Raw genomic sequence first — 25,643 nt, 5'->3', positions numbered from 1 at the left:
CATTTATCACACAGCCAGCACGGTTTGGTAAAGATTAAGCGCTTGAATAGACACTGTACTTCAGAGCCTCTTTTCTCAGTTCACACTTTTCCTGAGTTTGTGCTTTTTTGCCAATATTTAGATAGGTTAGGAGAGTCCATTTGATTTGAGTTATACATCATTTTAAAGCTTAAAGTCTGCTCTTTCAGAATATGATCTTAACTAACAATTCATGTCTGGCGACTTTTTGTTTGTTTTGAGGTGCAGGGTCACATATATATATATATATATATATATAGTAATAATGATTTTGTGTGTAAGTCTGTGTGTGTAAGTGTGGTCTCTTCATACTTACCGAGATAAACCCGTCATTAAGGACACCGATACAACAATATTTCATTATAGGGAGAAGAACATCTTCATTCGACATGGCAAGATTTTATAATATTCGAAACACTGTCATAAAGACATATTGTCATTACGAGGGACTTCCACTATGTTTTCAAACATATTTTTACAATTTGTTGCTGAATCACCAACAAAAAAACAAAACAGATAACAATAGCAGAGTGACTTTGTGCTGCTATTCCGTCAAACCAATATGGCACATAAATGGGTAAAAGGATGTCAGGGTCCTTTTCTTCTATTTCGGTTTATTTCTGTCTTGATTTGGGGTTTGCTTCATTCAATTTTCTCCAGGTCTGTGAACTTTCGGTGGTGATTGAATCAGGTCGAATTCCAGAGTCGGACGGAATAGCAGCAGCCAAATTTCTGTGTCATATTCCCCATTTTAGACATGCCCGTATCACATGCGACAAATTACCCAGGACATTCTTCACGACGATTGCTTCACAGATCACAACATCGAAAGAACAAGTGAGATGTTACCATCGGTTTGCTAGTTGGTAAAGTGACATGATGTTTTAAATCAACTGATTGATTTGACTTTGTATGATGTAATGAGTTCATGCACAACGAAACTCTATGTGGGTTATGTATCAATATAATAATAATAACATTTATTAACAATTGCCATCGCGCATATCAAGTGCTAACACTATGCGAGGCAGGCGGCCGGCTTGAGAGCATTCAGTTTGGTATATCAAGGGGTGCGTTTATCAACTCCTTTCCTCGGCAGAAACAAATTTTCCAAACAGCTTTCAAGGAATTTTTACGTGTTGATAAACGCAAAGCTGTTATGAAAGTCCTTTAGGAAAGCCGTTACGAAAGGGTGCGTTTATCAACTCGCCTTTCTCGGCAGAAACAGGTTATTCAAACAGCTTTCAAGGAATTTTTACGAGTTGATAATGCAAAGGTGTTTTGAAAGCCCTTTAGGAAAAACTTTTCGAAAGCCCCAAATGTATGGCTATCCAAACAGGTTTCCTAAACAGGCTTTCAGAAACCTGTTTGTAAAAGCCTTTTGGGAGTTGATAAACGCAAAGCTATTTCAAAACGGCTTTGTAGTCTTGTACTTCAGTACTTGTACTTCTCCTCGGGTAGAATAGCGCAATGCAGCTGTGCAGTGACAGGCCAGTTGAAATCATCGTGTTCGCGAAGAGAGTTGATAAACGCAACTGTTTTGAAAGCCGTTTCTAAAGGGCTTTGTAAAGGGCTACCGAAAGCTGTTTAAACAAGGGAAAGTTGATAAACGCAGCCAAAGATGGGTGCTGGGGCGGACGCGCGGAAGAGCGTGTTACAGTTAGTTGGTGATTGGGCTCTGAGCGACGGTAGACATGGAGATTTCTGGCTTCCTGTGTTCGTGATTCATTGTGCAGAATATTATCAGATATCAGATAATGTTCCTCTCGTTCGGAGGAATGACTATTCTCAGATGGTAACGACACTGACTAACCAATGAAAAGAGAACTTTTAACGTTGCATAAAGGGTGCAGAAGCAAACAAGGTGTACGGCTACAATTATAAATTCTCACATCTTTAAGTACATCCTAATTACGGGTAACTCAATTAAGTCGCACTTCGACTATGTTAAATGAAGTAGCCCTGTAAAGAAGCTGCCCTTGTTGCATCACGTGATTTAGCAGAGCAATGAGGCTTGAGTTACATACTCGCCTACCAGACAACATGTCCTGTAAAAATTACTTGAATTAAGAAACTCTTTTTTTTTCTAACTCTGATATAAAAAAAAAATCCTGCTTCACACTTTCCTTATTTCGATGACTATAAAAACTTATGTACTGTAATGCCATAAATGGAGTATGTTTTTTTTCTAGTTTTTTTTTATATAAATAATGGTTTAATCACACATTGTACCTGCTGTGAAGTTTATGCCTAACGATTTCCGTCCAGGAACATGGACAATTTTGAAAGAGAAACGGCGAGAGCAAGTTTTAGGAGCGGTTTTCACCGTATTTCGTTGTCGCAAAACAATGTTTGACATAATAGATGTCAAATATATCTGAATGTAAAGCGTGTCCTGTTATGAATTATACATCATTAGTAAAGGTTAGGAAAAAGATTAACTAAATATTTGAATGATTATTTCGAAAAACCCGATCCTCTGGCCCTGTTTGACGTCCCTTAGAAGCTGCTTTAAGATAAATATCTGGTGATAACGTATTTCACTGAAGAAATCAATTGCTCAAGTTTAAGCCAAACTTCTCAATTGATTGCTTCCATTGGAGAAAACAGACTTAAGAATGGTTCAAACAAATAAAAGCTAGTTCCGTTGCAATGCTGGAAACGTGGAGCTCTAGCTGTACAATACTTGCGGCCGACACATGGTATAAAAGGGTCTGTCTTGAAAATTGTGACGTTTTGTAAAAACGTTAATATTTACTTTATTCTGGGCACCCTTTCCTTTGGAGACATCGGCTGGTAGCCAAAACGCTTCGTTTGTTTGTGTTTTTTAAGCTCTTTCTTACCCTTTTTTAGGTTTGTTTGATGTTACGGCAAAACGGTCAATAACTGTAAGATAGAGATAATGATCGGTACTATCGGTGGTGTATTACATGCCAAAACGGGCTCTGTTCGAGTTAGACCCTTTTACTAGAGAAATCTTTCCATCGCACATTGTTGTTTTTTGTTGGCTTTTGTTTGTTTGTTGGTAGGTTTTTTCTTTTCACGGTAAAGTCGGCTACCTTCAATCTGGACCCTTTCAGACCGACGCCGTACCCCCTAGACTGTGACTGTGTTCTGCTAAGAACTTAACTGAGTTAAAACCAGTGTTTGGTCTATAAAAGTAGTTTGCAAGGCCCCGTCACACGACAGTATGTCCAAAAAGAAAAAAAAAAGAAAAAGAAAAAAGAGTACAGCCAGATTTTTGCATTGAAAACTTCCAATATGATTTAACTTTCAGAATGCTACCTCAGGGTCTTAAAATATAAGATCTTAAGTAAATTTTTTTCAGACAGGCCATCCAACGGATGCTGAGCGGACAAACCGAATGACCAGCGAAAGCCTAACATACTCAGTACACGAGATCACGAGATACACACATTTTTGTAGAGGATCTACACTAGATTTCTAGACCTACTATTGAGAGAACGGTGCTTTTAAAAGAGTCTATTTTAGCCTTGTATCGGGTAGTATTAACAGTGCCGGTAGGGTTAGGATTTGGTTTAGACCTATACGCCTATCCTATTCGCAGGACGACGTAGTAGAAGCTTGATAAGCCAATTAAGATGCAGGATATGAATACATATACCCAATACAATGCAGTGCACATGTCATATTCCACTAACTTGTTAGACACATCTATACCTATCACTTACGATGAAAATAGCCTAAGGCTAGACGTAGAATTCTACAGGGCAATGGTGTAAATCGCGGGTGGATGGGTGATGTATCCCCCCCCCCCCTCATCGGAAATGGAATATGGGAATGGCCTGCACAATCACCCCAACCCAACCCCTCCCCCCCCCCTCCCCGAGGGGGGGGGGGGAAGAAGCAGAAATGTGATTGTATCAATTTCGGTATATTGCATGACGTTCTTACTCCTGCATACAAAGAGCTCACAGATCTTAAGAGTGTCCTATCTTTTAGACTTTATATAGATAATTTTCTGAGGTGTATGTTCGCTCACCTCGCACCCTCCAAAATGGTAACACACGTATCTGCTTGATCCCGACGTTGACAACATTTAGATAATGTAGCCCTTTATCTATGCATGCTGTGACGCGTGAAGCTCAGGATCATCTGAAAATTACGTACAATAACAAACAGACAAAAAGAAAGCTACACCGCAATAATTTAACCCCCTTCCATTGCATGAATCATTGAGCAAGCGATTATGAATCAGTCAGGATACATCTGTAGGCATACACCAGTACACAGGGATGATCAGGGTCGTCGATTCTGCGAGGGGTGCAAAGGGGCATTCTCCCTGCCCCATGAAAATATTGGGGGGAAACAGATAATTTATCCCCCAAAACAATTCCCGAGATGAGGACAAATCTCGAACTTTCTTGTCGGAAAATTTGCCAAATACCACCTGAAGTATGCCCCAGATAGTTGAATTGCAATCATAGATATACAAAACCTCCCCACCGGGTCGCTTTCGAAAGACTTTGTAATTTTTGTAGATTGACGCACTTTTATCAAAGCATGTGAGTTTTCATTTATAAAAGTTACCTCATATGCAGAGGCAAGGCAGGGGATGGGGAAGGGGATAATAATAATAATACAGAGTACTTATAATGCGCCAATTCCTGTGCTCAAGGCGCAGTACAAAAAGTGAGTATTATACAAACATGCACATGAAGATTAATGCCACAATAGTGATGATGGAAGATGGTTCCCCAATGAAAATATAGAGTACAAACATATCATTTTCTCCTCCTCGTTATTCCAAAGATGTGGGAATTCTCTTGCCTTTTTGATAGAAAACTGTCTGAATATTTCACCCAAAGATGGCTGAATTCAATTCTGAAAATACAAAATCTTCTTCGTGTGGGAAGGGGATAAGTCTACCCAATCAATACCATCCCCCTTTCGGCCTTATCAACATAGTGCACTTTTAGATTGATATTTTTCTAAATGTTTCACCTAACGTGTGCGCCAGGTCTGTTACTTCGGTTTAAAAAAATGGAGTAGTTCCGTCGGGTGGGTAGAAAGAGAAAGTAACTATGCGTACCATATATAGATACTTTTGGTTAACGGAGGGGTTTTCCCATAGATTTAGTTCACGTCTTGGATTGAAAATCTTCCCAGATTCTATTATGGTTACGAATTATTTTCAGCATAAAGCCTCCTTGTATGCAGAGGTGTCGTTCCTGGAGGGGGTGCTGTTCGTTATTCCGAAAGTTCGTTATTCCGAAGGTTCGTTAATCCGAAACACACAAATTCCCTTAACCTTGAGGTTTCGTTAATCCGGAAATGAAAAAGGGTTCGTTAATCCGAACATTTGTGGCGTTATTCAAAAGGTTCGTTATCCGAGGGTCGTTAATCCGAAAATGAAATAGGGTTCGTTTACGAAGGTTCGTAAATGTGTCACTTAAATTATGATAAATTCCAAAGGTCCACTTAGTTATCATAAAACAAATTAGACCTAGCACGGCCTGGGATTGACATTTTCCCGAACATTACACAAAAGCGTGCATTAGATTGTTCTAGTTCAATTCTAGAAATGCAAAACACTCCGTCTTGTGTTGGGGGAAAAACCGAAAATGTTAGATCCGAAAAGAGTAAAATTTCCCTTGTGTGGGAGTAGCCACAGTCAGTGTTTTTTTTTTTTTCATAAAAAAACAAACCTCAAATATCTCAACAAAAGTGTGCGCCATATGAAGTTTAGGAATGAAACTGTGACATCTAACTTGTGCTAGAGGGGGGTTATTTCTTTTCCACACCCTTTCACAGCAGATATTATTTATCTGAATATAAATGTTTCTATTTTTTTTTGACAGAAGCAAAATTGCAATATTTCACCAAAATGTGTGCACTTAGATCTCAGAACTTCAGGTCTGAAATTGAACAATAACCCGCATGTTGAAATGGGTAACCCCTCCCTAGGAGCATCGAGCATGGCGGACAGGGGGAAGTCCCCCCCCCCCCCCCCATGAAAACAATTATATCATTTTGTGTCCCCCCCCCCATGTTTCCAAAGACGTGAAAATTTCCTTGTATTTTTTATAAAGAATTGCCTAAATGTTACATCCAAAGTGAGCTCCAAATTGCTGAAATTCATATCTAAACTTGCAAAATCTCTCTCTCCTTTGACGGGAATGCCCCTTCCCACGTCATCCTCCGTTTGGTTCTATTCATTCAAACAAAGACCACTTTTAAATTTGCAGATTTCAAAATGTATCACCTAAAATAAATTTTAATCTGTATTCTGCAAATGCATAAGACCCCTCCCCTATGCAGGGACGTCCTGCAGTACGAGGGGGGGGGGGGCAATATGTCATTTTGTTCTCCAGTGATTCCCGAAATTAGGGCATTTTTTTTTTCATAGAAAAGTGTTCTGATATTCTATCTAAATGCAACAAGAGATTGCTGAATATCAATTCTGAAAATGCAAAAGCGTGGGGGCCTTGGGAGGGTGAGACCCCGGGGAGCCCGCTGTCAAAATCGACCACTGTATATCATAACAACCACTAATGTCATAACACGTTGACGACGAATGTCATAACGACAAGAAATGGCACAACACGACAAATTAGGATATGAAGCCATACACAATTCTTTAAAAACTACTTTTCTTCTAAATGTATAGAAAAAAGAAGAGGCCACATAACAAGAGAGAATGCATGCCAAAAGAGGTATCAAGAACAACTTAAGAGAAACTTTCAAAAGAAAAACAAAAAAGAAGGATTGCAACAGTGAACCCAAGCGGCAGAAACAATTACATGAAAAACATACTGCACATTGTCTCTAACAGAGGATCAGGCGCTATAATGTACTTTCGTACTCGTGGAGATGTATCAAAACCAATGAAGCCAGCTTGCGTCAAAATCACATAAAATCTTACATAGGTTTATTTCCAGTAACTTTCGTAAGTTTTGAGACAATTCGATTTTGTGTCAAAACAAGCATTGATTAGCACTTGTACTATTCGCATGTCGTCGCTCAAAACAACTCTCTTTAAGCTTTGCAAACGCTGAATACAATTCTGAAACTGAGCTAAGCAAAATAATGTTCATCTTTAACTCTCTATATTTTGTCTGTAGTTCCGAAATATTACATTTCTACTTCGATTTTCATTTCACTTCGAACTAGGAGATGACACTCACGCAAAAACATACTGGGGCATACGTGTGGTACCAAGAGACATGGTTTACAGGTCTACTTTCCGTTCACTATGCACGTGCATACACAAGAACAAAAACTTTTTTTTTGTAGGCTAGCGTTTGGACGATTAGTGATGCTCACCAAGATAAAAGGATGAAAGTCTTGACCGAAACTAATCCTCTTTCAGTGACAAAATAGAAGCAGCTTCCCGCATGACAGCATCCAAGCTGAACAATACGAGTGGAAACGAGTAGACAATAACATTATCCTGTGTAAGAATACTCATTGTTTTAGTGGAAATGATGGATATGCTAACCAGCTGCCAGAATATTTCATTTGGAGTTTGTTGGTGTAACAAATTATGGTACCTCAGGAACTTGAATGACCAATGTTTTTTCGCTCTCTTCTTAGTAGCCGATCGGCGACCATGACACTTCAGGACTAAGGTCGCCGTTTGGCGACCATGACACGTTCAAAGTTAGGCGTGCGCTAAATCCGTCACTTCAATCCTAAAAATCTAAAAGTTCCCTCATCCTCTTGTGATTTACCTTTTCCTCGCTCGATTCCCCTCCATTATTCCCCTGATAACTTTCATGTATCACAAAGTAGGCCTATACAGTGATGTCGCACACGCGGAACAAGAACCGAGATACTGCGATTACCAATTCAATTAACTGTTAATATCTATTTTTTTCTTAATTTGTATACAAGAAAAATCCAAAATTTCACCAAAGAGTGCACAAGATCGCTGAATTTCAGGTCTGAAAATGCAAATTCTTCCTTGTGTGGGAGAGGGGCCCCCTTCCGCACTCTCCCCCGCTAGCTCGCTCCGCTCCCTAGCACATATTATCTGTTTTGCCCCATCCCCATCAAAAAGACGGAAAAATACCACTGGGGAGATTTGCTTTATTGGCTTAAATCAAGAGAATTGAAAAATACTTGCTATTAGAAAAATGATTATATTCTTTATTATTATTAGATACAAACAAATTCATATCCATATTACCATACTGCGCATTATGCAGGGAAACGCTACGTTTTAGAAAGTGGAGGGGTTGTGAAAATCGTCTGCCAAGCAGAAAGAAAAACAAAAGAAAAGAGCAACAACAAAAACGTTTTTATACTTTTGTTGCTAATTCTCACCCATCTTTTATTTTAAGAAAAAAAAAATGAAAAGAAAAGTGGGGTATGCAAACATCCCTGTAGAACGTGCTGTTGTGGTACTAGGCCCTAGATCTTATAGCAGTCATCATGAAGAACTGATCAATTGCTGATTAATGTTGATCTATTGTGTCAGATCTCTTCCCCCAATCCCCTTCTCCTTCCTTCCCCCTCCTCCATCCTTCTCCTCTACCCCTCTCCTCTATCCCTCTCCTCTACCCCCTCCCCCTGCTTGGTTACAATTTATTTTCTTATTATGTTGTTGTGGTACTAGGCCCTAGATCTTTGTACAAAGCAGTCATCAGCATCACAAAACTTTGAATGACTGTGTCATTTTAATGTATTTCTTTGTTTTGGCTTCCACTGAAACAGCTCAAAATGCATAAAATTAGTCTGTTTGACAAACATAGTCTTTTAAAGTACTTTGGAGGCTAAAATGTGATGATGACACCCCCACAGTCAAGGATAACTGCCTACATCCATGTATTCATCTTATGAAGAAGTAATCAACACTGCAAGATATATTTAAGGTGACAATAAAGCTTTACTCTTTATGTGCCATGGTGGAAATCCCCTGCGTGCCACGCTATTCTGACACACGAAGGTAGTCATGCTTTGAGAAAGAATTCTGTTTTTTCCAATTTGTATAACTTCTACAAAGTTTTGTTAACATGGGCATAATAGTAGACAAAGTCAAAGAGGAATGCCAAGCTTTGTTTCGATATAAATTGTATGACGCATCTATTTTCTATTTTTCTTTTGGATGACCAGTTGCAAAATTACATAAAACCGTGACAGAAACTTAGAATGTACGTGCAAATCTAGGTGGGAACACCCTTGAGAGTCAATCACCACATAGAATGCAAGCCGTATAAGAGAGGAACAAAAGCACGAGGAACGCTTTCATTGTGCTGCGGGATTAGCAGTGATTAGTAATTTATCGATCGGTTTTGACGGCTTTGTTTGTTGAGCAGAATATGCGAAGTTGGCACGCCGTCGACTGAGTCGGACGTGCGAACGTGGCACATAAAGGGTTAAACCAAAACAAAATCCCTTGTCCTCTGCGTGGTATGAGACCATTTGTGACTGTGCACCTCAAAACGAACATAAAGTCGCACACACTGATTTTGCGTGAGGACTGAAAGTAAGTGAAATGGGTCAACCTAGCCGAACTTGACTTTTTCATATTTTCTAAAAGAGCAGGTCTTCTTTTACATTATGCTAAAATTTGGTATCATAAAACGGGCAGGAAAGTGTGTTTTTAAGCAGTTTATCTCGAACATTTTTGGTAGAATAGTGTGATTAGGTGTGTCTTTAGAATCCCTTTTTCATTTCTGAAAAACCTTGTCCACACTCTTCGCTTTCAACTCCAATAACTTTTGAAAGGATAGTGCTACTGCTTTGAAAGTTAGCATTAATTGTGGACAGAATGTGTTAATGAGGCATGCTCAATTTCAGTTTAATCTGATAATCCCTTCATTGTTGTTACTCTGGTGGTTTACTTCCTGTTTTTTGTCCCATTCATCGCACAGCCAGCACGGTTTGGTAAAGATTAAGCGCTTGAATAGACACTGTACTTCAGAGCCTCTTTTCTCAGTTCACACGTTTCCCAAGTTTGTGCTTTCTTTCCAATATTTAGATAGGTTAGGAGAGTCCATTTGATTTGAGTTATACATCATTTTAAAGCTTAAGGTCTGCTCTTTCAGAATATGGTCTTAATTAAAAATTCATGTCTGGCGACTTTTTGTTTGTTTTGAGGTGCAGAGTCACATTTATTCGACTAATTATGATATAGCAAAGTATATGATTCCATGCTGTCACTCAATAATTGCATACGAGAGAGAGAAAAAAGAGAGAGAGATAAATAGATTATATCGATAATTATCTGAGACGATTATGTTGTTGGAAAATGTTAGAATTATATTTTGCTTGTTTCTTTGTCACCTTCTACTCGCTACAGATTGAGAGCATCACCATCAATGAGAAACCATTGAACCATTTGCTCGGTGACAAACATGGAAGTACGAAGCAGGTATGCATATACTTCTTTACAATCATATTTTGCCGTATACCCCCATTCCACGAGATTTTTTTTTCTCACATCGGTCATTTACCGAAAGCAAAGATTGTTGCTTCCGCCCCTCATCGAAGTCCATCAAATTGAAGTCTGAAGAATTCAACTTGGTTGGTCGTGTTGAAGGTGAGTGTCACATCTTCCGACGATCTTGCCTCGTCGGATCACCGCCCGACATGTTTGACACTGACTTTATAGTCTACTTACCGAGGTCGGAATCATCAGTCTGCGATCCGATAAACTCCAGTGGGTGGTTGGGAGCAGTAAACCTACCTTCCAATGAATGACCGGTGAGAGAAAATCTCTGTGCAATGGGGGTATAAAACTGATTGTACCGACACGACCTAGCCCTCCTCTGCTGTTCTTGTATATGTAGTCCTTACGATTGTGTGATTGCTTTCCCTTTCTGTTTGTCATATGATCGAGAGCTCAGGCCTCCTTTGACACCATGTTTCGTCATTTGCTCGCCACTTTTGGATAAGCAGTTTTCGGCAGCGTCTTTGTGACATTTAAAGGGATAGTACAGTATTGGTGGAGATGAGAATTGGGCTTTTAACTTTTTTCGAGATACCAAGAAAACACTTATGATGTAGTACAGAGCATACCATTTTAAGAGGAATTCAAAGTTTATTTGATGAAAATCAGGTTTGGAATGACTGAAACATCCAAAAACAAAGTAAAACAAAGCGATCGTAATAAAGTGTGGGTCCCACACTTTATTAGAATCGCTCTTTTTTGGATATTTCAGCCATTTCAAAGCCAATTTTCATCAAATAAACGTTGAATTCCTCATAAAATTACATGCTCTTTCATATTTCATAAGAGGTTTCTCATTATTTCACCAAAAAATGTTAGAAACCCCAAATTAGGTCTCAACCAAAACTGTACGATCCCTTTAATTATACAAATGTGTAATTCATCCACAATCTAATATTCTACGTTGCTCATCATTAACGCAACAGGTTCCACCTGTATATGATATGCACTTCTCGGTCCATACACCAAGATTCACATATGGGATTGACTTTATCTAGGAGTCGTTAAGAATAGTAAACTCACCTTTCACAATTGCTTTCGGCTGTCAAGCCTTGCATTTCTTCAACTCTGTTACATTTTTCCCACTTTTCGTAACATTTGAGGTCGCTAGCAGTATCTGGTCTTTCATCTATTATGAAATTTCCATATAGTTTCAACTTAGTTATCGTGATGAACAACACTACAGACGACATTGGTAGTGAGTGATCCATGAACGTGAAGAACTGTTTTAGACAGTATTATACTGCATGTAGTACTACCTGTAGTATGCTCCTATAGGTCAGCATATCCTTGGCTAGCGTGCTTAGACTAATAAGAGACAGGAATAGAGAAAGTGGATATAGCTCCTTTTGGTCGAAATCTGAAATAGATATAGCGCCTTTTTGGTCGAAAGCGTGAATTGCACGTTGGAATTTTTCCTATTTCCTGGAACAACATTTACTAAATTTTACGTAAATGCACATGCCAAAGCTCTATTCAAATCATGCAAAGCATGCAGTTCGATAAAAAAAAAATCGATTTAGCGCCTTTTAGTGGTAAGCTCTTCATGAATATAAAACCGTACAGTCGATGACACCAATCTAGTATATGCGACCCTGCATCACAAAACCAACAAAAAGTCGCCAGACATGGATTTTTAGTTAAAAGCAGATTCTGAAAGAGCAGACTCTAAGCTTAGTTTTTCTTGCTCCTAAATACACTAAAGGGTTGACCATTTTATTTTCTATAGTAACTGCTAATTCAAAGACATAAACTCACTGTTGAAAGTTCGACATTTGAGTAACCTGGGATATTTCATATCCCCTATGAATGATTGAAATCCGTGTATTTGTCAGTAAGAGAGCCTCAACTTTTTTTTTTTGCTTGCCTATAATCGCGAAAGTTTAGTAAAACCTATAAAGCTGAATGATTAAGGAAAATCATGACTTTCAGTGAATACTCTACATAAACGTTTGAAATCTCAAGAGACTATCGAATCTGTCGAATTATAGCATGTCAAATAATAGTGTTTAAGAAAGAAGCCCAATCGAATATCGAGCTTTAAATGTCTGACGCAGACTCCTCAGAAAGGTGTCTTATGATGCCGATACATGTAATAATATAGATCTTCAAGATTGATTAATCTAAGTAAGAAAGAAATACAGTTAACACTAACAAAAACCAGCAGAAAATTGGCACAATACCCCCAAAACCATTAACACTCCCAAAGAATAACATGTACTACACTGTAGGTGTTTCAAAAAGAATAACATGTTCTAGGTGTTTTAAAAAAATCAAACTTTTTTATCCTTAATAATTCAAAAACTATATCGGATAAAATTTCATTGATATGAGTAATAGCTGAATAGTCACTGACAGTGAACAATTTTGTTGGGGGTGATTTGAATATGAAAGTCTATATTCAAGTTTCAGGAAATCCGTGATTTGTTTCAATGTTAAGTCCTAGTTTGTGATGAAAAATTAACCCTCTGTACAAAACTTGAACTTTACACAGGAACCAATGATGTGTATGTGAGTGCATGCTTATAATGAACCTGTTCAGAGTTCTGCTTCAAGGCACATGAATGGGGTCATCCCATGAGACCGACATTAAAACTAGGTCAATGAGTCATACAGCCCATGAGTTACTAGTATACGGCTCACGAGTCATACAGCCCATGAGTTCGACTAATGCCCCAGTCACATAGACATCCCGAATCATCCCGGACCACCCCGGATCTGATCCGGGGAGAGATCCGTGATTACGCCGGGTGGCCAACACGGCAACTTTCGCAGGTCAAAAACATCCGGCGTCATTCGGGGATTGCCGTGTTGGCAGAGCAATCCGGGGTGGTCCGTGTGGCTGCCGTGTAGATGCCGTGTTGATCCGTGTAGCTGCCGTGTTGATCCGTGTAGATGCCGTGTTTGTCCGTGTAGACGCCGCGCTCTGCCGGACTTATCCGTGTAGCTGCCGTGTTGATACCGTGTGTATAGTCATACCAAAATCCCGGATCTCCCCGGATCTCCCCGGACGTCCCCGGATTTCCCCGGATCACCGCGTAGATCCTTGAGCATCCGTGTTTATATGTGACTGGGGGATTAGAAACAAAGGGCTCACGAGACCGACACTGAGCAAAGGAAGCCCACGAGACCGACACTACACAATTAAGGCTCACAAGACCGACAGTGCTCAAAAGAGGCTCACTAGACCGACACTAGGCAAAAGAGGCTCACGAGACCGACACTAGGCTAAGAACCCGTTTACAGTGCGGGGCCGGGCTCGGTCGCGGCTCGGCCGCGGCCGAACCCGGCCTCAATTGCGAGGCCGAGCCTCGAAATCAATTTTGTCCGTTTACACTGCTGGGCTCGGCCGCGCGTTTTATTCAAACCTTTCAATATTTTGTCGTAGTGGCGCTCTGCTTTTAAACAAACGCAATTTGGTATTGTCTGGTTTTCAGACACTTTGCCAACTGAATTCTGTGGCGACGAAGTCGCCGTTCGGGCAAAGGTCTTTGCCGAAGGAAAAAATCCTTTGCAGGACAAAACCACCTTGAACTATACTAGTTTTCGACGTTGAGAAGGTTAATGTCCTGAATAGCGAAAGATGCAGGCAGAGGGTTTGGAAGCCAGACTAAAATTGGCCGCGCATTTGGCCCAGTTTGCGTTTACACTGAGAAAAGACCGGGCTCGGCCGCGGCTCGGCCGCGACCGAGACCACCTCCAGAGCGAGACCAAATGCGAGGCAAATTTTTGCCTCGCATTTGGCCTTTTGCGCGTTTACACTGAAATGAAGGTGGGCTGGGCCGCGGCCGAGCCTCGCACTGTAAACGGGGTCTGAGAAAGCCCACGAAACTGAAACTAGGTAAAGAAGGCTCACGAGACCGACAGGATGGACAGCGCCATCTACATATCAATTACAAATATGTACCTGTACAGGGTGTTCCTTTAAGGGGAAAATTACATACTGGCGGTGCATTTCCGTTACGCTGTTGAGCTAGATTAACTAATAACAGCACCATCTGCATATCAACGACATTAAGTATGTATTTCTACACGTCTGGTTTCTAGGGGGGAGGGGGCAGTTCAAGCACGCTACGAGGAGCGACATTGTTAATATGTTTGTTTCTTTTAATAGAAATGTCCTCTTCATAGGACCTCCCCCCCCCCCCCCAGGAAAAAGAAAATGAAAAAATGATAGACCACAAGAACGATAAATGGTTTACTTTTAGATGCCATCATGCTATATTCAATAGGTTTTTCCAATTTCTACGTAGACGGGAACAGCAATTTTTTCGCCCTTTTCTTTCTCGCTTTACAATTCAAGTAAGCCTTATAAGATATCATTTCTGCCTGCCTTTATACACCTGTTTAGAGTACAATTTGTTATTTTCTATTTCACTTTAACATATGAAATTCAATGGATGAAAACTTTTTTCGCAGCGATTCACCTCGATTTCAGTAGCTTGTCTTTATATAATTATTCTTCACTAAACAGTCAATTTTCATGAAGTAGAAAAGTTATTTTCATGGATGCATCTTCTTTCTCCGACTTCTTAACGCTGCTTTCATTGACGATTACAAAATTTTCTGTGATGTCTTTATTATTTCAACACCTTTGCAGTTGACAACCCCCCCCCCTTGTGTAAAGCAGGTGTGCACTACATCATTCAACATTTTGTGAATAATTTTCTTGTAGTGAACTTCATTTCGGACCTGGTTGATCTGAATGTCCACATCATTTTATTACTTTTTTTTCTAAGTAGGTATACTGGTATTGGCGTTGCAGATATAGACACGGGGGTGTTTGGGCATTTTTGAAAGTAATGTTTAAACATCTCATGCGCTTTCGCTGAATTGTGTTTATTTTTTCACAAACACTCACATACGCAAACACAATTAAAGATCTTGAACCATTCAGTGGTGAGGGATGGCAATTGGCGGGGTAATACCCTTGCAACTCTCTTTTTCCATCTCTTTTACCTTCTTTACGCCATTATCTGGACACCCTATACAATTAATTGGTGTTTAGGTGGCGCTGTTCATCCTGTCGGTCTCGTGGACCTTCTTTGCCTAGTGTTGGTCTCGTGAGCCTGTTTTGCCTGTCGGTCTCGTGAGCCTTTTTAAGGACAGTGTCGGTCTCTTGGGCTTTCTTTGCTTAATGTCGGTCTCGTGAGCATTTTGTGCGTAATGTCGAACTCATGGGCTGTATAACTCGTGGGCTTATTTCACTTGATGTCGAACTCAAGGGCTTAGTTTACTCTTTTTCGAACTGGTGGGCTGTATAACTGGTGGGTTGTATTACTTGTAAGCTGTATGATTCGTGGGCTGTATGACTTGTGAGCTGTATGACTTGTGGCTGTATGACTCGTGGGTGTCGGTCTCGTGACGTGCACCCCTACCTCTGGCATCCCACGAGACCGACACCCACGAGTCATACGGTCCACGAGACCGACATCAATAATAGGTCCATGAGTCATACAGCCCACGAGTTATACGGCTCAGGAGTCATACAGTCCATACAGTCATACGCAAAAAAGGCTCATGAGAAAGACACTTGGCAAACATAGCCCACGAGACCGACACTAAGCAAAGAAAGCCCACGAGATCGACAGTAGGCAAAAAAGGCCCACGAGACAGACAGGATAAACAGCGCCATCTACATGTCAATTACCTGTACAGGGTCTTCCATGAACAGAAAAAATAATTATGCTGGCGGGTGCCATTTCGTCACGCTATCAAGTGAAAGATGGTAAACCATCTACTATGAACGACGTAAAATAAGTACTTCTACCTAGTTCTAGAGGGGCAGGTCTGTCAGGGAGCGACATTATTATCGATTTGAAAAAAAAAAGTAGAATTGTATTCTTCATGCCCCCCCCCCCAAAAAAAAAGAAGACAAAAAACACAAATGAATCAATAAAAGAGGACAATCTACGATGTATGGTTTAATATTAGAGCTTTGATAATGCCATTGTGCTATTTTTAATATGCTTTCCAAGTTTTTAGCTAGAAGATGGACAGGATGTACTTTTTACCTCTTCTCTTTCTCGATTTACTAGTTACTTAGGCTATATTAGATATCCTACTCTCCTGCTTAGACGTTTTGGAGTAAGATCTATTTGTAATTTTTTCTGTAACTGTAATGTAATTAAACTGATGAAAACGTTTTATATCGTAGGGATTCACCTCGATTTGTGGTTTGTGTTGTTTTCCTCTAATCAGTACATTTTTTTTTCGTGAAATACACTAGCTATTTTCATGGATGCATCTTGTTTTTCGGAATCCCTAACGCTACCTTCATAGACGATTACGTTATTGTTTTTTGATTGAAGACCTGAATATAAGAACGACCCAAGTCCAATTTTTGGCCAAGTTCAGTTTGACATGGGAAATTGTAGCTTATGCATGGACTCATCTTGTGTATAAATGATAAATCCTAATTACCCCCGGAAGTGCCTGAAATGAATGAGTTAAATCTTATATGAATGTAGGAATGAAGGACTTGGGTCATTCTTACATTCATATTATAGCGCCCTCTGTCACCCTTTTCTCATCTCTATAGCAGAATATCATGTATATGAATCAAAGAACGACCCAAGTCCATATGATTCAAAGAACGACCAAAGTCCATCACACAAAATGGCCTCTCCACAATTAATGTAAATGTTAATTGTCATAATAATATATGTTCTAATTTGTATATGCAATGTTGCCTTCCCATCACAGTTAAATAGAATATCATTGGACAAATAAAAAAGATATGAAGTTTTTTTAAGTTTACTCGAAATGGTGTTCCATGGAGTTGGGTCGTTCTTATATTCAGATACTCAATTCATACTAAATCAACACCCTTGCAGGTTTATTACGGAAAGATCTGTTGCACACTTTTACTGAATTTTGTTCATTTTTTCACAAACACACACCCACGCAATCACAATTAAAGATCCTGATCATTTTAGGGGAGGGGGGGGGGGGCAACTGATGGGGTTACATCCTGGCAACTTTCCTTTGAGTTCATCTCTTTATTATCAGGACACCCTATACAATTGATTAGTCTATAGGTGGCGCTGTTCATCCGGTTGGTCTCGTGGGCCTTCTTTGCTTTATAGTGTCGGTCTCGTGAGCCTTGTATGCGTAGCGTCGGTCTTGTGGGCCTTTTAAGTGTAGTGTCGGTCTCGTGGGCTTTGTTTGCTTAGTGTCGGTCTCATGAGCCTTATGTGCATAGTGTCGGTCTCGTGAGCCGTATAACTTCTGGGCTTATTTTACTTGATGTCGAACTCGTGGGCTTTATTTACTCAGTGTCGAACTCGTGGGCTGTATAACTGGTGGGCTGTATGACTTGTGAGCTGTATGACTCGTGGGCTGTATGACTTGTGAGCTGTATAACTTGGGGGCTGTATGACTCGTGGGTGTCGGTCTCGTGACGTGCACCCGCGTGGCCGGGAGGGGATTCATTGTGCATAAACGGTTACTTTATCTGATTATTTCTTGTCGTTTTCTTCGTTGTATTAGTTTGGTTTTGGCAATTTTTCTTTCTGTGAATTTTCCTTTCACGTGTCTAAAAAATACTGTATTCATTGCCGGTATCTCTTTTTTTTCCCTTCATTTTCTTTATGTTTTTTTTTTCTTCAAGCAGCATCTGAATATGCTGTATTTTCTCAACGCTGTAATTAAATCCATTACATAAATTTGATCTGGTATGTTTTTTATCAGGTAAGATGAATCTGACAATCTAAAAGCTGATAAAATCAAGACCCTCGACGAGTAATATGACTACCAATACTAAACACACATTTGGTTTTACCTTTTTGACATTGTATAAGTAAAAGGTGTCATTTACCAGAATGATTACGGATCTAGTGTTCAAAACTTTATGCCACTACGTACTTTCCAGCCCTGGTATTTTACATTATGCACGTAGCACAGCATATCCATTAGTAAAGCACTGTTAGTAGGGATGTCAGAACTTAAGGCCATTGGCATTGAACAAAGTAGCTTTGCATAATTCATGCTTAAAGAGTGTTTGTACTTAATTCTGGGGACAATGTATGGCTCAAACTCAACACCCTAGCAGTAACGGACAGCACCGAGGTATTTAACAGTAAATGCAGCACGTGTTACTACATGAAATTCTCGAAAAATCTCCAGTCTCTCCGCCGTTTCTCCTTTGCTCTAGTGTACTGCTTTTAATGTCTCATCCATCTTGGGATGGTTTGTTTTGTCAAATGGTTTTCTTTCATTTGCCTCCATTATTTGATGAAAATCTGATGAGTTTTTTCAAGATACTTGTCAGATTTGCGTGGTGATTTTAACAGAAAGACAAAAAGCCTAAAGCCAACTTATATTGTTCCCAGATTAAGTCAGTAGACAATGATAGAGAATTAAGTCATTGCTTTCTCTGATTGGTCAATTTCTCGATGATGTCATTGACGTGGATGTAGTACCTTTTGAAACCCAACAAAAATGGATGTAGTACTTTGGAAACCGAACTAACTTTAAAATAGGTGTAAAGAGGTCATAAAATGAGTACATCTAGACCAAAAGGTGGATTTTGATCGAATATACATGTACCTTTTGCTACTGAGATACTGAATATACATGTACCTTTTGCTACTGAGATCTATATGTACACACACACACACACATATATATGAATATATATATAAACATATATACATATAATGTACATATATTCATGAAGGGTTTGTTCGCAAAAACCGTTAGGTCCATTTTTGAAGATTTTGAAGTACGATCTCTGTCATAAAGTACAAAATAATACCTTTTAAATGATATATTGGTCACTACATAAAAAAGGTATATTTTTTGAGTTATAGTCAAAAGAAGCAAACATTTTCTTATCATTCTCTGTATTTTTCTTGACCTTTAATCGCAAATATATCCATTTGGCAAATATGGACTTATCGGTTTTTGCAAACAAACTCTTTATATATATATATATATATATATATATATATATATTATATATATATACATGTATATATATATATATATATATATATATATATATATACATGTATATATATATATATATATATATATATACATATATATATGACTGACTTCATTAATATGACATCTGGATGACTTCATTACTCATGGAACTTGAAATTACGTAAACAAATATAAACATAAATGTTAATTGGAATACAAACCCAAAGGAATTTAATGCGTAAAAAAGACCCAATAATGATACACGTTGAAAGTATTTAGACATTGATGATGAGTGGGAAAAGGATCCAAAAACCGCAATAGAATTTGACTGATATTTTATTTAACTGGATCCTCATTTTGCATTCACAGTAAATGCTTAAAATGCCAATTTTACTCCATTAATTTACCGACATCTCCTGGAAGTTTGTATTTCTCACACCTTTCAATCGTCATGCAATTACCCTGACCCTGATGACAGTGAATAATTAAACCCAGCAATTCCAAGGAATATACTTGGTTAATTAATGTTAACCTTATGCAGCAGATACATTGTCCTGTAACAGACCCATTCTCCCATAGTTTTAATCTATTGCCTCTTTCTGGTAAATGTCGAATCTTATTGAAAATAGGCAAAAGGTAGTATCAATATAAAAAAATATATATATATATCGCAAACGGAGAGTTAAACCCCTGTTTCTACTTCTGCTATATCTTAAAGTCCTGGGAAATTTTGTGCGTGGACGACTTTCAGGGTGGGGTTGCTATTGATGCACACCTCAAATGGTCCAATCATTATGTGACCTTACATCACAAAACCAGGAAAACGCTGTTAAACATTAGATTTATTTAAGTGCAGATTCTAAATGTTTACATGATGTTTAACGTATAACAAATGGACTCATTTTAAAGCTTAAGTCTGCTCTTTCAGGTGCTGCCTTTGAAGACATCCATGCCTGTGGATTTTCTGTTCGTTTCGTAATGTAGGCTCATACATTGTAATTCAATAAATGTGCGGGAAGAGTTATTTCTGGTTCTCAATACGTACGTAGCTCACACTGAAAGATCGTTGGAGTGTTCAAAAATTCTTAGATTAACTTACATGCATACATGGAAAGAAATATCTGTGCATGAGTATGTAATTCATCAGCCCTCTGAAATGTCTGAAAAGAGTATTATTTTAAAAATTTAACAATCACTCATATTCTACCCATCGTGCAGCAGGTCATCATTTCGAAATCCTAAAGTTAGCATTGTTCAAAAATCTATTAGGCATTTTGGCCTTGATTTACACAACCCAATGACTGAAGGCTTGGACGCAGATCTTTTCTACAATGTTGAAATCCTTATAAAAATAAAGTCCTAATCAAATCCTCAGAGTTTCATATACCAACTTCAACTTTCCTCAAGGCCGTCATATCCCCCTTGTGTTGTGCTCTTGAATTTACTCGGAAACTCATGTTCTTTATATTTCTCTCCATGTATATAATGGACGTTCCCCAAGTTAAATATAAAGTATTTTAGTTCTATTTTTTTTTTTTAGACTACACAACCTAGAAGCTGTTCTTCATACCAGACAAACATCATATTAGTAACGCGTCCGTCCTATGGTAAAAGGGTCTATCTTGAAAATCGGGACTTTTGTGAAAACTTTAATGTTTACCTAATTCTAGGTGTACTTTCCGTTGGTGACATCGGCTTTCTCAAAAACGTTTCGTTGTTTAGATATTTCTTATCCTTCTTCTATCTTAAGATAGAGATAAATGATACATACTATATAGGTAATATTTTACACGGCAAAACGGGCTATCTTTGACTTAGACCATTTTACTAGAGAATTTTTTCCCACCGCAAATCGTTTTGTTTTGTTTCGTTTTGTTTTGTTTTTTTCTTTTACGGTAAAGTCGGCTAACTTCAAGTTGGACCCTTTTACCATAAATATCAGTCACGGTACCGTCTAACTCGTAGCTAGCCAACTACGGTCACCACATGAGTTATATTCTTAAAAGTTAGCCGATTTTCAAGTACCGTATCCTAAACTAAGGCCCGTGTTCTGTTTAAAACTTACGCTAACTGATTTAACACCAGTGTCCTGTCTGTAAGGAGCTGTGAAGTGGGTTTAACATGGCTTTAAAACACTAAGCTTTAATCCATTGGTGTCTGAGGTTAAATTTGTATTCTAATAAGTCTACATTTGGTCTAGAACGGTTTTAGATTACACTTACCCAGGAGGAGTTCCTTTCACATGGTAAAATCGACTATCTTGAAGATAGACGATTTTTATCGTGGAATCTCGTCAGTGATTTCGATCGCAGTTTAAGGTAAAAAGGTCCATCTGTATAAACTTTGTAATAGCTTTGGATTAAGATAAGCATTTGAGATGAAATTTTCTAAAACAATTGTTATGTATATATATATATATATATATATATATATATATATATATGACCCTGCACCACAAAACAAACAAAAAGTCGCCAGACATGAGTTTTTTTTTTAGTTATGACCACATTATGAAAGAGCAGACTTTAAGCTTTAAAATGATGTATAACTCAAATCAAATGGACTCTCCTAACCTATCTAAATATTGGAAAGAAAATGCAAACTCAGGAAAAGTGTGAACTGAAAAAAGAGGTTCTGAAGTACAGTGTCTTTTCAAGCGCTTAAAGGAGACCTCCGGATGATTTTCAGATTTTTACATTTGAACAACTATAAATTAGTTGTACTGAGGACAGAGTTTCAGAATTTGTTTTAACTGGGATAAAGAATAAGAATATTTTTAAAATTTAGAACAAATTGTAATGAACAAGGATGATGACATGGCAGAGTCACCATAAGAATGCATGAGTTGGGGCTCAAGGGAGCAGAACAAAAGAAGAAGGCATGCAAAGATTAGACACAGGTGAACTCGCCAGCAAGCGGTATTGTCATGAAATTACACTGTTACATTTCTGAAATATGTGAACCTCCTATGTCATCATCCTTGTTCAGTGTAATTTGTTTGAGGTTTTTCAAAGTATTGTTTCTCTGCTCAAGAACCACAATAAATGCCACAAATCTATACAGGGAGTTATTGATTTATGTAATACATGATGTGAAATTATGAAAACCGTCTGGAATGTCCCTTTAATCTTTACCAAACCGTGCTGGCTGTGCGATGAATGGGACAAAAAAAAAGGAAGAAACCACCCGAGTAACAACAATGAAGGGATTATCAAATTGAATTGAAATTAAACATTCCTCATTAACACATTTTGTCCATAATCAATGCCAACTTTCAAAGCAGTAGCCCTATTCTTTCAAAAGTTATTAGAGTTGAAAGTGAAGAGTGTGCGCAAGATTTTTCAGAAATGAAAAAAAGGGGAAAAAAGATAAACCTAATCACACTATTGACTATTCTACCACAAATCTTTTAGATAAACTGCGAAAAAACACAATTTCCCGCCCGTTTGATGACCCCAAATTTCAGTTTAATGTTGAAGAAGACTTGCTCCCCGTCGGAAAATATGTAAAAGTCAAGATCGGCTAGGTTGACCCATTTCACCTATTTTCAGTCCTCACGCAAAATCAGTGTGTGCGACTTTTTGTTCGTTTTGTGATGCACGGTCACATATACATAATACGTTACAATCACAAGTCACTCTCTTTACAAAAACAAAAGGCTGAAGGCACACAATTACTGCAAACATTAAACCCGTTTTTCTCTGAAGTATTATTTATCAAATTAAAGCCTTTATACCGAGTGTCGGTCGAGGTTACGGTCTCGTACACCTGTTTGTCTTAAGAAATTCCATGGCATTATGTACGTGGAAATTTTTGATGAATTATCTGCTTCTTATGCGTAGTCCTGCTTAACATGTAATCATTTGTGGTTTCCTCACATTGTTTCGTTTCTACGTGTGCACTATTGAAACAAATTAAATCTGAAACTTTCAAGCTGTGTTTAGGGATTCACGTCTTCGCATACTAAGAACTGCAAAAATCAGCACTGAAGGGCCTATGCAATGCAATGCATGGACATTTGTGTGGATTGATAAAACCCTCCACGTCATTAAAGTTGCAAAACGAATATGTAGATATAGGGTTTTTTTGTTCATTACTTGGATAACCCAACAACAAAAACGAACAACAACAGAAAAATTATTTCAAATAACCATGCTGCTTCTGATCTCATCTGTCAATAAATTCTTAAGTTAAGCAACAGGCATTAGAATACACCTTTCACTCGAATGAACATAACTTCCATGTTTCCATGATATCAATGTTTCGCTCGGACTGGCGGAGGTGCATTCCAAAGTCGTTTCTCTTTTAGCAGTTTAATGTCTTTTCAGCAGAAAATTGCTTTGGAAGGTTTAATGTGAATGTATCCATTTCATCTGACGAAAAATAATAATAAAAAAATATTTTGAAATATCTTTCAAGTATTTTAATGTTCGTTTCTCCGTACAAGCAATATTTTGGCTGTCATGAATCAACAATTCAGCAAACACTTACACAACATACTTCCTTTGAAGAAAGACATGTTTTACTGAATATGTGACCCTGCACCACAAAACAAACAAAAAGTCGCCAGACATGAATTTTTAGTTAGGGGTAGATTCTAAAACAGCAGACTCTAAGCTTTAAAATGATGTATAATTCAATTCAAATGGACTCTCTTAACCTATCTAAATGATGGAAAGAAAGCACACATTCTGAAAAAGTGTGAACTGTGAAAAGAGGCTCTGAAGTAAAGAGTCTATTCAAGCGCTTAATCTTTTCCAAACCATGCTAGCTGTGCCATGAAAGGGACAAAAAACAGGGTGTTACACAACGGAGCGATAACAATGAAGGGATTATCAGATTATCCTTAAATTAGGCGTGCTTTATCAACACATTTTGTTCTTGACTAATGACCGTTTTCAAAGCAGTAGCATTATCCTGTCAAAGGTTACTAGAGTCGAAAGTGCAGAGTGTGAACAAGATTTTTCAGAAATATCTGATCACACTGTTATACAATCATGTGTTTGAGAAAAACTACTAAAAGCACAGTTTCCTGTTTGTTTTATGATCCCAAACTTAAACATAATGTAGAAGAAGACTTGCTCTTTCATGAAATATGAAAAACTCAAGATTGGCTAGGTTGACCTATTTCACTTATTTTCAGTCCTCACGCAATTCACTACGGGTGACTTTATGTTCGTTTAATGATGCGCGGTCGCATATAGTTATGAATAGACCAAACGTGTGTAACAATACTAATTAAAACTAATATCATGGAGTTTTCGGCTGAAATGAAATTCATGTCTTGCTTTCTACACTTTTTGTTTCAAGGATACGCACATAAACAGCGCTGATCGTACTGGCTTCTCACCATTGGAAGTTTCTCCATCGCACGGTCATTCATCTGTCACAGAGGCTCTTGTAGATCACGATGCTGACTTAAAAATTTCCTCGGAAAGCCGTCAAACATATTTTTACGCAGCTTTCAGACTCGACGACGATGACTAAGGACTTGATGAATGCTTACCACACCATAAGAAAAACAATCCTTTCGCCATTTCCAACAAATATAAAACTACAAAGAAAAGAATGTAATATAGCGACTTGAAGTTATATTTACGTAAATGCGTGAAGTCGAAATCAATTTACCAACATATTTCAGATCAAATTGTCTCTGTCATGCAACGAAATAGAAATTCCGAGCGTGTGTCTCCGTGTGCGAGTAAGTCAATCTTACAGGCTATCTAAATGAATGTACCAGCTTTTCGAAATGAAGAAATTGAATACTGCCTGCAATTATCTTCTGAGGAGTCAAGATGAACTCGCTCTAGCCTACCGACAAAAATCAGCTTTTGGTTCGGCGATTCGTTACATGGATTATAATTGAATATGTTCAAATCTCTTCTGTGACGAGAAATGTGTGGAAAATGAACTTGGAAATGTGACAGTTTGGTGAAAATCCTGGTATAACGTGAACTTTGCTAACCTGAGTGGACCCTATATCATCGATCCCAGTCCCAAGTATGCTTAGCGCGTGTCAGCCACGAGTGACCGGACGAGGATTGGCCTTCATAGTAAGCATAATTGTATCCGAGATTTCTGCTGCCATTATGTGACATTTGTCAAGTCAGTAACATCTGTCAGTGTGGCAAATCGTTATACGTTTATGAAGCACTTATATGAGGTTAATGACTTTATAATTATATGAATCTTACGAAACACAACCGTGATTGCCGTATATTGGAATCAACGGACCCCCCCCCCCCCCGTTCATGAAGCTCAATATCTTCCGCTTATA

At 38.5% G+C, this 25,643-nt stretch overlaps 1 protein-coding gene across 1 annotated transcript in view; it reads left to right on the top strand.

Annotated features, from left to right (window-relative positions):
• Positions 1-24,853, top strand: part of LOC140229847 (uncharacterized) — a 37,634-nt gene extending 12,781 nt beyond the window's left edge. Inside the window, exons 3-6 of the mRNA XM_072310070.1 lie at positions 679-855; positions 10,286-10,357; positions 15,063-15,065; positions 24,677-24,853. Coding sequence (XP_072166171.1) covers positions 679-855; positions 10,286-10,357; positions 15,063-15,065; positions 24,677-24,853 — 429 coding nt within the window. The remainder of the gene's footprint in view (positions 1-678; positions 856-10,285; positions 10,358-15,062; positions 15,066-24,676) is intronic.
• The last annotated feature ends 790 nt before the right edge of the window (positions 24,854-25,643 follow it).

Source organism: Diadema setosum, chromosome 6, assembly GCF_964275005.1.
Source record: "Diadema setosum chromosome 6, eeDiaSeto1, whole genome shotgun sequence".
Classification (NCBI taxonomy): Eukaryota; Metazoa; Echinodermata; class Echinoidea; order Diadematoida; family Diadematidae; genus Diadema; species Diadema setosum.
The sequence above is the reverse complement of the archived record's forward strand: the minus strand, read 5'-3'. Positions and strand labels throughout refer to the sequence as shown.